This window comes from Lacerta agilis, chromosome 15 (assembly GCF_009819535.1).
Source record: "Lacerta agilis isolate rLacAgi1 chromosome 15, rLacAgi1.pri, whole genome shotgun sequence".
NCBI lineage: Eukaryota > Metazoa > Chordata > Lepidosauria > Squamata > Lacertidae > Lacerta > Lacerta agilis.
Window position 1 is genome coordinate 20,853,697 of NC_046326.1, and position 13,874 is coordinate 20,867,570.

Sequence of the window (13,874 nt, forward strand, 5' to 3'; positions counted from 1 at the left end):
CTCCCTCTCCTGAATTTTCCACACTCCTATAATGGACTTTTGGAAGGCATGTCATGTGGGGGTGGGCAGCATTGTAGATTCTAGGCTAAGAGTTCTTCTCCCTTACCTAAACTCTAGAGCGGGGATGGGGGGGGGGAGTTGTCACAGCTCAGATTTCTGAAAGGAAGGTTCACTGTTGATTTGCATAAAGTTTATGCAGATTGGCAGCTTTGCATAATTTGGATAAAGCTTGCCTCACTCTTTCGTAATCAGGCTGGCCAGTTTCCCCACCCTGCCAGGCTCACCTGTCTCCCTTAATCCTCCCGGCTTCTGGTGGGAGTTGAACATCTGAGGTGGTGGGATGCAGGTGGAGAAATTCAGTTCAATTTGCATATTACTGTGAAAATCCCCTAATTTTCACTTTCCCAAAACAATAGGAGGACCAAAGCACGGCTCTCCTTCCAAATCCGCACTGCTTTGAACTTTGGGGTGTTCTTCAGCAAAAATGTGCTAGAGGAAAGCAAGCATAAATATGCATTTATTAGTGAAAATAACATAAAAAAAATGAATGGCTGGGGCAACCCAGTCATATGGGTGGGGTACACATAAATTATTATTATTATTATTATTATTATTATTATTATTATTATTTGCAAGAATGTGCATATCAGGAAAAATTGCATGCAGAAATTCGAGTACAGTGGTCCCTCTGGTTACGTACTTAATTCGTTCTGGAGGTCCGTTCTTAAACTGAAACTGTTCCTAACCTGAAGCACCACTTTAGCTAATGGGGCCTCCCGCTGCCACTGCGCCGCCAGAGCACAATTTCTATTCTTATCCTGAAGCAAAGTTCTTAACCTGAAGCGTTATTTCTGGGTTAGTGGAGTATGTAACCTGAAGCATATGTAACCTGAAGAGTATGTAACCCGAGGTACCACTGTATTAGGAGAGACAAATAGCTAAATGCTACTGAATATTTTCAATGACCCTTTTAAAGAAGCAAAATGATGTGGAAATGTCAATTCCTAGCCACAGGTAATGTACTCCTTATCCAGATAACTATCTGGACAAGTTTAACTGTCTTTTTGGTGTTGTGCTGGGTCTGAGTCCAACTACAGCGGAGCCTATCCAAGGACATCCAGATAGTTGCAATATGCATTGCCGGAAAGGGAAATCCATCACTGGTAAAAAGGGCAAAAGAAGACACAGAGCTGCATAAAATTAGCATGTGCTAATGTGTATATAGAGCTGCATACTTAGACATCATTACTATAATTTCAATAGAACTATAATCTGCCTTGCCATTGTTGGGAAGTCTGTGGGCAAGAGACCTGTGGACACATTCAGTCTGGTTCTCACCGTGGATTGGCAACCCCAAAGATCCTCCTGCTCTCCCTTCTGAGCACTTACTCTCGACACCGAAGGGTTTAAAGGGCTTAAGGTAGGCATAGCTCATTGGGAGAGCATCTGATCTGCATGCAGAAGGTCCCAGGTTCAATCCCTGGCATCTTCAGGTAGGTCTGGAAGAGGACACCTGAAATCTTGGAGAGACACTGCCCATCAGTGTAAATAATACTGAGCTAGATGGACCAATCATTTGACTTGGTAGAAGACATTTTCTTTTCTTTTTTATAATATTATTTTATTATTTATTCCTTTAACATTTTCCAACAATACAAAATCCAACAAAATGCCCCTTAGCTCTGCTGAGCTTTTGACTTCCTTCCCTCCCTTCAACAGGTAATTTATTTCAATCCACTCGCACACTTTAGGGTAGAAGGCATTTTCCTGTGTTCCCAACAACACCCATTAGCCACAACAGCTGAATGGAACCTGCATATACAGAGGAAGAACACCTCTGAAGCCCAGGCACTGTTTGGAACATAATTTTCTATTTGGTAGCTTCCAAAGCCACCCAGCTCCAGACTTGATGTTCCGATCTTGGGTGTGGCGCCAGCATCCCCTTTGTATTGATTACATGCTTCTCCAGAACAAGGAAAGCCCCAAATGGCTTGCCCAACACCTAGTAGGGAAGTCCATTGCACAGCTGTGTTGGCAGCCCTACTAGATATGACTGCATTTTGTAAAGAGAGCCTGTGAAACTGAAGTGCTGTGTGGATGTGACCTGGTTGGAAGGGCACATGTGCTGGAGAGCGCAAAGATAATAATCCCAGATCCTTCTTCTGCCGCCAAGTCTCCCTCTCTGGCTCCTTGGGCAAGTCATGCTACCTCCCCACCTGCCCCCCCCCGGGCCTGAGTTTCTCTGTGTGCACACAGGTATCACGGGTACTTATTCACCAGCACCCCTTCTTTCTCCCATGCCCACTCAGGCTGACATCCATCTGCTCTCCCAGGGCTGAAGTCGTGAGAATCACCCTGGTTCACTTTGGGATCTTTGAACAAGATCAAAAGCCTGCTTTGGGGGGCTGAGCAGTCAGTCAGGAGAAGCCTTCTTTTCCACGCTTTCCAACGGGTCCAGGCATGAGCCAAGGCTCCCTTTTCCAAGAGAGGAGGAGGCCACCCCTGTTTCCAAAGAGCAGATGGATGAGATCCAGCACACTTCTTCCCCCTTCCAGATATTGCAAGGAGAGAGCCTTCTTTGCAGTATATCCCGAACAGAGTTCGAGTGTGTGTGTGTGTGTGTGTGTGTGTGTGTAGTGGGGGGGGGGGAGTTGCCTGCTTTTCCAACACGCACATAAACACACACCTCCATGCTCTCTCCTGCCACACCTCCCTTCTGCCAGTGCTGCAGGGACTCTGCCCAAGTGAGGTTACTAATATGCAAATTGCCTGCTTTGCATGGGCCTCCTGCCAGGTTCCTAGGATGTGTGTGTGTGTGTGTGTGTGTGTGTGTGTGTGTTAATAATAATAATAATTTATATATATATAACCATCATCCCTGTTGCCCAAGATGAGGAGTGTGAAGGGGGTGCGGTCCCAGCAGGGCAATGTGCTCACCTGCCTCAGTGTGGCAAGAAGCATTGCTGAGCCAGAGGTGCTAGGAGCAGGAGCAGCAGCAGCAGCAGGCAGACGAGGAGGAGGCAGCGGCAGCAGCAAGGGGAGAATCTTGGCGGAGGGGGCAGAGGGAAGCTGGCAACCCCACGGGCCACCACTTTGGGCGGGGGCTGGCCAGGTTGCGGCAGGTACTTCTCAGCCGGCAGGATGGTGAATCTGGACCCGGGGCACGCAGGTAAGGGCCCTCCGGAGGGGAGGCGGAGAGGGAGCAGGAGGATGGCTCGACTTGTTCTCTTGGAAAGGCTGGGGAAGGAGGCCGGCTTCCAAGTTTTACCCTTGAGAAAGCCCCCCTCGGGGCACCTGGATCCGTCAGTTCCACCCCAAACAAGCTCCCGTTTGCTCTGATCTCTCACTGTTTTGATCTGCACATGCCTGTTTGTGTGGGGGAGGGGATGAGAACAGCAACTGGATCGGGTTGTGCTTCTAGGAATCAGCTCTGGTGGGACAGGGAGGAGAGAGAAATCAGACTCAAAATGCTACCTTAGCCTAAGACTCAGGAGCATCAAAATCTGACAGGCCCTGGAGCTAGCTGTGTGTGGCCATCGTGCCCTTTCACCCGAAGGCTCTCTCCCCATCTTTCTGCTCTGAGGAATGTAGGGGCCGCTGTGGGCGGTAGACTCTGCAAGTTGATGTTTGCACATGCCCAGGAATACTCTCTCCTTCCAAGACCGTTCTAGAGCAAAACCTTGGCTCAGGGGCAGCAGCTTGCAGTGTGATAGTGGCTAGGAAGGCAGACTTAAACAGAGGCAGGGGCAGATTTCCTTGTGTCCACACACCCAGCTGGATGGTTGTCTTTGGCAGCTTCCTGCTGTGTGTGGCTATAGATAAGGAAAGGAAGACTCCTCTTTTCTTTTCTTTTCTTTTCTTTTCTTTTCTTTTCTTTTCTTTTCTTGAGTTGATCCTTCTTAAGATGCATGTTTGTTTGTTTTTAAAGCTCATCCCAACCTCCCTGGCCTCCTAGGAAACACTTCATCTCAAATCCAGGAGAGCAGCTGCCATTCAGTGCAGACAGCATTGATCTAGATGGGCCAATGGTCTGGCATGTGTTATGTAGTTTCCCTGTGTACCTAGATAAATTCAAAGCTGGAGGAAGACCTAGTTGGGGACCGGGCAACTTTTTTTCAGTCTAAACCAAGCTATGCTTTGACGCCTGTATTTGACAACTGAGAGAATGCAAAGCATCAACAGAACCCCTGAGACTGTGCTGAGTGCTTACCCCCTTGTGACAAAGCAATCCATACAAGCTTCCCATCCTCACAGAGGGAAACCCCACAAGACTGGTTGTCTTCTAGAAAGGATTTCTCACTTTTGAATTTAAGGATGGAGAACCAGCCTTCGTTGACCTTCTGCTCCCTGGTGTTTCAGACCACTCTGGGGAATGGGAGGGGGGGTTCACAATGCATAATAAAAGGTGACACAATTTAAAAGTGGGCCAAGCTGATTCCTGTATTCCCAGCCCGGGGGGGGGGGGTATTCCTACCAATCTCACACTTTAGACCTGCGCAAGTGGCACAGTTATCAGCTACAGTATCTCATTTCATAACTTCAGTGATTATCCCAAATCCTCTTGACTGCACATTGTTCAAAGGTCTGGGCATCTCCATACGGTTGCAGGCATGTCATACATTTAATGTGCATTTGAAGCACATGGCTTTCCCCCAGAGGAGCCAGTGTGGTGTAGTGGTTAAGAGCGGTAGATTTGTAATCTGGTGAACCAGGTTCGCGTCTCCACTCTTCCACATGCAGCTGCTGGGTGACCTTGTTCTAGTCACACTTCTCTGAAGTCTCTCAGCCCCACTCACCTCACAGAGTTTGTTGTGGGGGTGGAAAGGAAAGGAGAATGTTAGTCGCTTTGAGACTCCTTAGGGTAGTGATAAAGCGGGATATCAAATCCAAACTCTTCTTCTTCTTCTTCTTCTCATAGAGGATTCTTTGCGGGGTGGGAACATCATGTGCTTTAAACATCTGGTGCGCATGTCGCCTAAGAGATATCAGGCATCTGCAGTTGGCTTCATAGCGCAGCTGCTTGTGGGCAGCCAGTTGTTTCTCTTTTATAACTGAATCCGAAATTGACATTCTCAACCTTGTTTGTCCATTCAGGACACTGACCTGTCGCAAGCTGCTTTCTTGCTGGCAGCGCAAGGTCACAGACCTGAGCAGCAGTATCCTGAGCAAAATGTTTGAGCGAAAGGAGATAGGCTGAGCATGATGCAACATGCGAGTTGGCCACAATAACATCTGCACCAGATTTCTCAATGTGTTTCACACAGGTATTCCCAGGCACTACAAACAGTTCAGAGCACAGCTGCAAGGCTGTTGGGAACACATTTCAGCCCTGCCTCCAGGCTTTCTGTTTATTTCCATGCCCAATTTTAAAGGGCTGGTTTGGGCCTAGAAGCCCTAAACCGCAGCTGCATACCCTCCGACATTGCTCCGACGGAAATAGGGACATCCTAAGGAAAAGTGAGATCTGTAAATCTGGGACTGTCCCTGGAAAATAGGGACACTTGGATGGTCTGCAGCTGGGCAACTTCTAGTCCTCTAGATCGACTCCAGTTCCCATCATCCCTGACCATTAGCTATGGTGGCTGAAGCTACAGATGGGATTTGGAGGGGCAGAGGTTGTCCACTCATCCTCTTAACAGATCATGGGAAGGACTGCATGAACCAGTCCATTAGGCGAGGATTTTGTTATAATTCATCTTCTGATTCCCCCACCTTCCCAAGAGATGTGGAACAGCTACCATTGACTGGGCCTTATTTGTGGTGGCGTCACATCTCTAGAGCTTCTTCCCCATGTCTGCCTGCTAAAGCTGTTTTGATTTGATTTAAAGCAGGGGAGAGGGAATTGCGGCCCTCTAGACGTTGTTGGACTTCGGTTCATGTCTTCCCTGACCATTGGTCCCCAGCATCTCCAGGTAGGGCTGGGAATATCCATGCCCTGAAATCTTGGAGAGCCGTTGGCAGTCAATGCAGTACTGACCTAGATGGTCTGACTTGCTATAATGTAGCTTCCTATGTTCCACATTTGGGTGTCCAAACAACATCAAGAAGGTCACAGGTTCCCCATTCCTGACTTAAGGTCACCATTGAAATGTTTCATGTTTGGCTTTGGTTTTTTATTGCATAGTTATAAACGTTATAAACCACCTACGGAGCCGCTGGTTTGCAACAATAAAAATAATATTGAATAGCCTTCGCTGAAGTTTGTTTAGGCTTTCTTTAAGATGAACCCATAGCAATGAGTTGGTTAGTAAAGAAGGAATTCTAGGACTATCTCCAAATCAGCTGAGCTGTCAACACATTAGTGGTTCATGAGTGTGTGTGTGTGTCTGTAACTCAGCAAGTACAACCTATTTTCCTGTGCTCACGGGTAACTTTCTCTCAGTGGAGATTTCACTTGGCCATGGGCAGCACTCTGAGTTTTGCCTTGCCATGTTCAAAGGAAGGAAGGACAACTAATTTAGAAACATGAGCTCAAGGATATGGCATGAAACTGAGAGCGTGCCAGCTGACTAGCATCCATAGAGTTTTTGCAGGAAAGACATTTACTATAAGAGCAGAAGAAGAGTCCTGTTGGATCAGGACAATGGCCCACCTAGTACAGCATCCTGTTCTCACAGTGGCCAACCTAATGCTTTTGGGGAACCCTCAAGCAGGACCTGAGCACAGCAGCACTCTCCCCTCCTGCAGTTCCCAGCAACCAGGATTCAGAACTCTTACAGTGGAGGTAGAACATAGTCCCCAGGGTTAGTAGCCATTGATAGCTTTGTCCTCCGTGAATTTGTCTCATCCTCTTTGGAAGCCATGAAAGTTGGGAGCTATCACTACTTCTTGGAGGAGTGAATGCCCTATTTTAACCACGTGCTGTGTGATGAACTGCTTTCTCTTTCGTGAATCTTCTAAGCCTTATCACAAACACGGCAGCCGGCCCTTGTGGTGGAGGTGGAGAAGAAGAAGCAGATGTGATCTTAGATATGTGAACATCAAAATCCTACGTGCTGGCAAACATTGCAGTTTTGCGTTTATGGAAATCCTGCACAACTAAGCTTCCCGTGGCAACGTAAAATGCTTTCAGTGGCTTTTGTCTTCCATACGCTTGTCGTGAAATTATGAAATGGTGGGGGAGCAGAAACCTGAATATTCGGGACTTGTTTATGTAGCCAAGCAACGTAATTTTCAAGATAGCGGTGAGCCCATTGACCACACAAGAGTATCACCGAGAAGGGAGGTGCTTTAAGTTTGATAGCTTAGACATATCCATAGAACAATCCTTAAACAACTAGTATCATTTAGTGATTAAGTGGTTTAGTATCGATTAGCTGTGAAGTCCCGAGTTTATTCCTGGCACAAGCTTCGCCATGTGCTCTTGAGGAAGGCCTCTCAAATTTCGCCAAGGTTTTTGCAGCTCTCTGTTAACTTGGTCCTGTTTCTCAACTGGAGCCAGTGCCTTAGGAAACCTCTATTCACCTGGGGTTTTCTTTAAAAAGTAAATGAATCCCAATTAGGTACTGAATTCTGTGTGCCGGTTTAGTTTGCTACAGCTTTCATTCCCCTTATTTAGTTACTTTATCTGTCCCATGAGATTTATATACCACTTAATCGGGGGCAGGGAGGGAGAGAGCCTGCATATAAGGAAAAGAAAAATGCTCATAAAAATTCAAAACTGAAAACTATCAGGCATGATTAAATACATCAAATTATGAGGAACGGTTGAGGGAGCCAGGTATGTTTTGCTTGGAGAAGACTGAGTGCTGATATGATACTGATATGATAGCCATCTTCAAATATCTGAAGGGTGTCACACGGAGGATGGTGCAAGCTTGTTTTCTGGTGCTCCAGAGGGGAGGACCCAAACCAATGGGTTCAAATTGCAAGAAAGGAGATTCCATTTAAATATCAGGAAAAACTTTCTGGTGGTAAGAGCTGTCCGATAGTGGAATGGACTATTGTACCTGGGAAGGTGATAGCCTCTCCCTCACTCACTGAAAGTTTTTAAACAGAACTTGAGTGGCTATTTGTCAGGAGCTCTTTAGCATTTCAGGGGGTTGGACTAGGCAACACTTTGAGTGTCTTTCAACTCTACAATTCTATGATTCAACTATTTAAATAACAAATATATGTAATAAAAATGGTATGCCTGGTTAGGCTTTCCTAAAGAAAAAGGATTTTAGGAAGCAAAACAAAGGCACTTGCCTAGTATCAATAGGCAAGGAGTTGCAGGGAATTGATTGCTGCCACAGTAATGGGTTGATTCCTTTACTTAATTCTTTCAGTGCTCTTGCAGTGTGCTTTGGAAAAAAAAAACACTGCAAGAAAGCTGGCTTTAATGTAATTTGTGCACATAATTGCATAAAGATTCATTTTTGTCAGGTGTCCCCTAATGTGCAGGAGCTCGTATGATAGTCAATGGAACATCATACGAAAAGGTGCAACCACAATTTAGAAAAGCGGTCTCCCCCCATGCAGTGTTCGATCAATAAAGAGGGAGATGGGGACCTGGAAATAACAATTCCTGGTGCAATTGGACTTCTCCGCGACCCTTCCCCTCTGCAGGGAGGTGGGACCAATTCGGATGGTCCGCCCCAGCCATTTAATGGATCAAAATGGTTTCCAGAGAGTGGTAGGGGATACTTTATCCCATGTTGATGGCCTTTCAGCTGATTCCCTGGTGGCCCGCTGGAATGTGGAGTTAACCAGGGCTATTGACTGTTTGGCTCCGAAGCGCCCTCTCCTGTTGCATGGAGCCCGGACAGCCCCGTGGTTTTCCCCGGAGCTGAGGGCGATGAAACAATCGTTGAGATGGCTAGAGTGCCGGTGGCAGAAAACCCATTCTGAATCCGACCGGACATAGGTTAGAGCTCAATGTCGAGCCTACCAAGTGGCGATAGTGACGGCGAAGAAGACTTTCTTCACCGCCTCTATTGCATCTGCAGAAAATAGCAGCAGGAGACTCTTTCAGGTGGTTCGGAATCTATCAGAACCACCTTTGTCATCAGGGCCTGGTAGGGACCCCAAGGTCTCCTGCAATGTGTTTGCAAAGTTTTTTGCAGATAAAATCGCTCAGATTCGGAAAGAGGTAGACTCCATTGTGGGAGCAGGGCCCTGACGGGAGAGTGCCAGAGTCCTGTCTAGTCCAGTTGCATGGGATAATTTCAACCTGTTACCTCCGAGGATGTGGACCGGCTGCTTGGATGAGTGAAACCAACCACCTGTCTCCTTGATCCTTGCCCATCCTGGCTTATAAAAGCTAGCCGGGAGGGGCTGGGCGATGGGCTCCGCGGGGTGGTGAATGCTTCCCTCTGTGAGGGAGCATTCCCAGACCCGCTGAAAGAGGCGGTCATTAAACCACTTCTTAAAAAAAAAAAAAAACATCTTTAGACCCGGCCAATATGGCCAACTATCGCCCAGTCTCAAATCTACCATTCTTGGGCAAGGTGATTGAGCAGGTGGGTGCTGAACAACTCCAGGCACGCCTGGAAGAAGCGGACCATTTGGATCCCTTCCAATCGGGATTCAGGCCTCATCATGGGACTGAAACTGCCTTGGTCGCGCTGGTCGATGATCTCCGGCGGGCTAGGGACAAAGGTGAGAGCTGTTTCCTAGTTCTGCTGGATCTCTCAGCGGCCTTTGACACCATCGACCATAGCATCCTTCTGGACCGGCTAGAGGGGTTGGGAGCTGGGGGCACTGTTATACAGTGGTTCCGCTCCTTCCTCCTGGGCCGTGTTCAGAAAGTGGTGGTGGGGGATGAGTGTTCAGACCCCTGGGCTCTCACTTGTGGGGTGCCTCAGGGTTCTGTCCTCTCCCCCATGCTTTTTAATATCTATATGAAGCCGCTGGGAGAGATCATCAGGGGGTTTGGGCTGGGGGTTCATCAGTGTGCGGATGATACCCAGCTCTACCTCTCTTTCAAATCAGAACCAGTGAAAGCCATGAAGGTCCTGTGTGAGTGCCTGGAGGCAGTTGGAGGATGGATGGCGGCTAACAGATTGAGGTTGAATCCTGACAAGACAGAAGTACTGTTTTGGGGGGACAGGGGGAGGGCAGGTGTGGAGGACTCCCTGGTCCTGAATGGGGTAACTGTGCCCCTGAAGGACCAGATGCGCAGCCTGGGAGTCATTTTGGACTCACAGCTGTCCATGGAGGCGCAGATTAATTCTGCGTTCAGGGCAGCTGTCTACTAGCTCCATCTGGTACGCAGGCTGAGACCCTACCTGCCCGCAGACTATCTCACCAGAGTGGTGTATGCTCTAGTTATCTCCCGCTTGGACTACCTTTGAAGGTGACCCGGAAACTGCAATTAATCCAGAATGCGGCAGCTAGACTGGTGACTGGGAGTGCCCGCCGGGGCCACATAACTCCAGTCCTGAGAGTTCTACATTGGCTCCCAGCACGTTTCTGAGCACAATTCAATGTGTTGGTGCTGACCTTTAAAGCCCTAAATGGCCTCGGTCCTGTATACCTGAAGGAGCGTCTCCACCCCCATCGTTCAGCCCGGACACTGAGATCCAGCGCCGAGGGCCTTCTGGCAGTTCCCTCACTGTGAGAAGCAAAGCTACAAGGAACCAGGCAGAGGGCCTTCTCAGTAGTGGCGCCCGCCCTGTGGAACTCCCTCCCTTCAGATGTCAAAGAGATAGACAACTACCAGACATTTAGAGGACATCTGAAGGCAGCCCTGCTTTTAATGTGTGATATTTTAATGTATTTGATTTTTGTTGGAAGCCGCCCAGAGTGGCTGGGGAAATCCAGCCATCCAGCCAGGTGGGTGGGGTACAAGTAATAAATATTATTATTATTATTATTATTATTATTATTATTATTATTATTATGGATTAGGCACATTTATGGGGGATAAGGCTATGTTCTATGTGCTGTGCTCAGGTTCTGCGTTTGGGCTGTGTGAATAGGATGCTGGACTAGATGGGCCTTGGGCCTGATCCTGCAGGGGTCTTACAAATATGAGTGGGAGAGGGCTGCTGCCTTCATGCCCTGCCTGTGAGTTTTCTGGAGCCATCCGTTTGGCTTCTGTGGGAAACAGAGGTTGCTGGAACGGATGGACCATTGGCATCGTTCAGCAGCTAGGTTCTTCTGGTGTTCTTCATTCAAGATGCTAAAGGGTGCCTGCTCAAATCCAGCATTTGATTTTAGAAATTCTCTTAAATTATGGAGAACCAGAGCACAGAGAGAGGCAAATCCCAAAGAAATCCACTTATCTTTGGGGCTGTTTGTTAAGCCACTGTCTCCCATGGTGGAAAGACACAACGGCATAGAGTTGTGAATGAGTGGGCCCTGTAACAAAATTTTGCAGTGCGGAGTGCTAGTGTTTAGTATGCTAGCCAGTCAGCCCTACCCTCCTCCAGGCCATTCCATCCCATTTTCTTTCCCACTCAACATTTAGCCAGCATTCTGTGACCGATGTGCATTGCTTGGGATGTTTTTTTTTGGGGGGGGGTGTCCTTCTCATCACACAGAAGGTTCCCCTCCCCTAAAAGATTTTTGTACTGCTGCAACCCAGTTCTATGTGGATGTTTCTATTTTAGCTATATTAGGATCGGCACTCACACCTGAACATCGGAAATAAAGGGAATGATGGGCTTTCTGTTGTTGCCTGAGAAGCTACATTGGAATGTTTTTAAACAAAGTAAGAGAGATTGTTAGTAGAAAATAATCTGATTTTTTGAGGTTTCTGAGGAGCTTTCCAGCAGAAACCGTACAAAGGGTTTCACCTCTCGGATATATGAGCTATTCTTATATTCTGAAACATGCCTTATGGATAATTTAAAACAATTGTAGGAAGATTAACTGGAATTGGAGATTGAGGACTCTTCCTATTCCACAGTGTGAGGCAAACCACCATTTTGCTCTGCCTTGGCGAGAAACAAGGAACTCGTGTTAAAGTGTTCTTGCACCATGCTTTTGGGATCGTGACTAACAATGCAGTAGGTAGCCAGAGAAACCATCAACAGCGCACAGAAATGACAGGAGAAAGCCACCTGCTAATTGGTAACATGAATATCTCACCTTTCTTCTTGTTGTTGTTGTTCAGTCGTTCAGTCGTGTCCGACTTTTTGTGACCCCATGGACCAGAGCACGCCAGGCACTGCCTCCCGCAGTTTGGCCAAACTCATGCCAGTCACTTCGAGAACACTGTCCAACCATCTCATTCTCTGTTGTCCCCTTCTCCTTGTGCCCTCCATCTTTCCCAACATCAGGGTCTTTTCCAGGGAGTCTTCTCTTCTCATGAGGTGGCCAAAATACTGGAGCCTCAACTTCAGGATCTGTCCTTCTAGTGAGCACTCAGGGCCGATTTCCTTGAGAATGGATAGGTTTGATCTTCTTGCAGTCCATGGGATTCTCAAGAGTCTCCTCCAGCACCATAATTCAAAAGCATCAATTCTTTGGCGATCAGCCTTCTTTATGGTCCAGCTCTCACTTCCGTACATTACTACTGGGAAAACCATAGCTTTAACTATACGGACCTTTGTCGGCAAGGTGATGTCTTTGCTTTTTAAGATGTTGTCTAGGTTTGTCATTGCTTTTCTCCCAAGAAGCAGGCGCCTTCTAATTTCGTGACTGCTGTCACCAGCTGCAGTGATCATGGAACCCAAGAAAGTGAAATCTCTCACTGCCTCCATTTCTTCCCCTTCTATTTGCCAGGAGGTGATGGGACCAGTGGCCATGATCTTAGTTTTTTTGATGTTGAGCTTTTCTCACCTTACAGAACTCCAATCCTTCAACTTTCTACTCATTTACCTGGGAGTAAATCCCATTGAACTTAGTGGGAGTGAGTAGACATGTGTGGGGTCAATTCCAGTTGAGCCAGATAAAACAGTTGACAAAGTTGGTTGTGCATTTAATGTGTTTTGGGGACCGTCAGTAGTTTTGGTACATTTTCAGGTGGGCCCCTGGAGACTGTGATGGAAAGCGTGGTGGTGGGGGGGGGAGTGTTGAACAGCCAGAGGTATTTCCATTTGCTGAAGAGGCAAGTCACTTTTGGGAGATTTTCTATAAAATTCAAACTGAAATCCTGCTTGCCTCTTTGGTAGGACAGGAGGCAATAGCAAAAATGTCAAAACCAGCCCCCTCCCCCACCTTCTGCTCTTTGGCTTGTAGCAAATCCTCTGGCTTGAAGGCGCAACTCGCTTTCGAGTTTTTGATGTCAAACTGAAAGGTTGCTTGCCTCTTCTGCAGTGCAGGTAGGGGCAGGCTTTTTTTATTATTATTTAAGCCTGCTCCTCTTTGCCTTTGCAGAATCACTTTGTCTTGCAGTCCAACTGAAGCAAGGTTGCTGTGTGGGAATGCTGATGGGCGAAACTTGCTCTGTGTGGTAATGAAACTGACTAGTCTGGCTTGGTTGTGCAAGACATTGAGGGCCAGCTCTTCCCTTTCGAAGGCACTGGAGTTGCCTTAGGAACATCTTGCATCTCACTTTCCGCTCGGGATTTCTCATGCAGTGACGGTGTCAGGAGGAATGGGCAGGAGAAGGAAAGGCCACCCTTCCCACCTCTGGCAAGCTGAGTCTGGTGTGTCAAGCCAGCAAACTCCTCTTGGGCCATACCCACTTCCTAACCTACATTTCCAGCAGTTCAGTTGGCTTATAGCTTCAGGTCTGAAGATGTTTACACAGTCGGAATTCCAGGGCGGTTGGCTAGTCTTGCTACACGTGACACCATCCTCCAGTTACCGTAACCAGGCTGTTTGATGTTAGATCCAATTTAATTACATTGGGCAGGTTGGCAAGAGCTCCAAGCATATCCCGATCAGAGATCTCTTCTCTGTTCCTCTGTACCAGGGCCAGGCCATGACTGGGAGCAGGTGTTCCTGGGCTGAATTTGCTCCAACTAGGGTTCCTGAAGTTGGCATTAACTCTGATGTGT

The 13,874-nt window shown here is 47.5% G+C and overlaps 1 protein-coding gene across 2 annotated transcripts in view; it reads left to right on the top strand.

Moving 5' to 3' along the window:
• Nucleotides 1-3,020: 3,020 nt before the first annotated feature.
• Nucleotides 3,021-13,874, top strand: part of POU2F3 (POU class 2 homeobox 3) — an 86,119-nt gene continuing 75,265 nt past the window's right edge. For both annotated transcript variants that reach the window (XM_033172374.1, XM_033172376.1), the window contains exon 1: nt 3,021-3,169. In XM_033172374.1, coding sequence (XP_033028265.1) covers nt 3,142-3,169 — 28 coding nt within the window. In that variant the 5' untranslated portion in view covers nt 3,021-3,141. The remainder of the gene's footprint in view (nt 3,170-13,874) is intronic.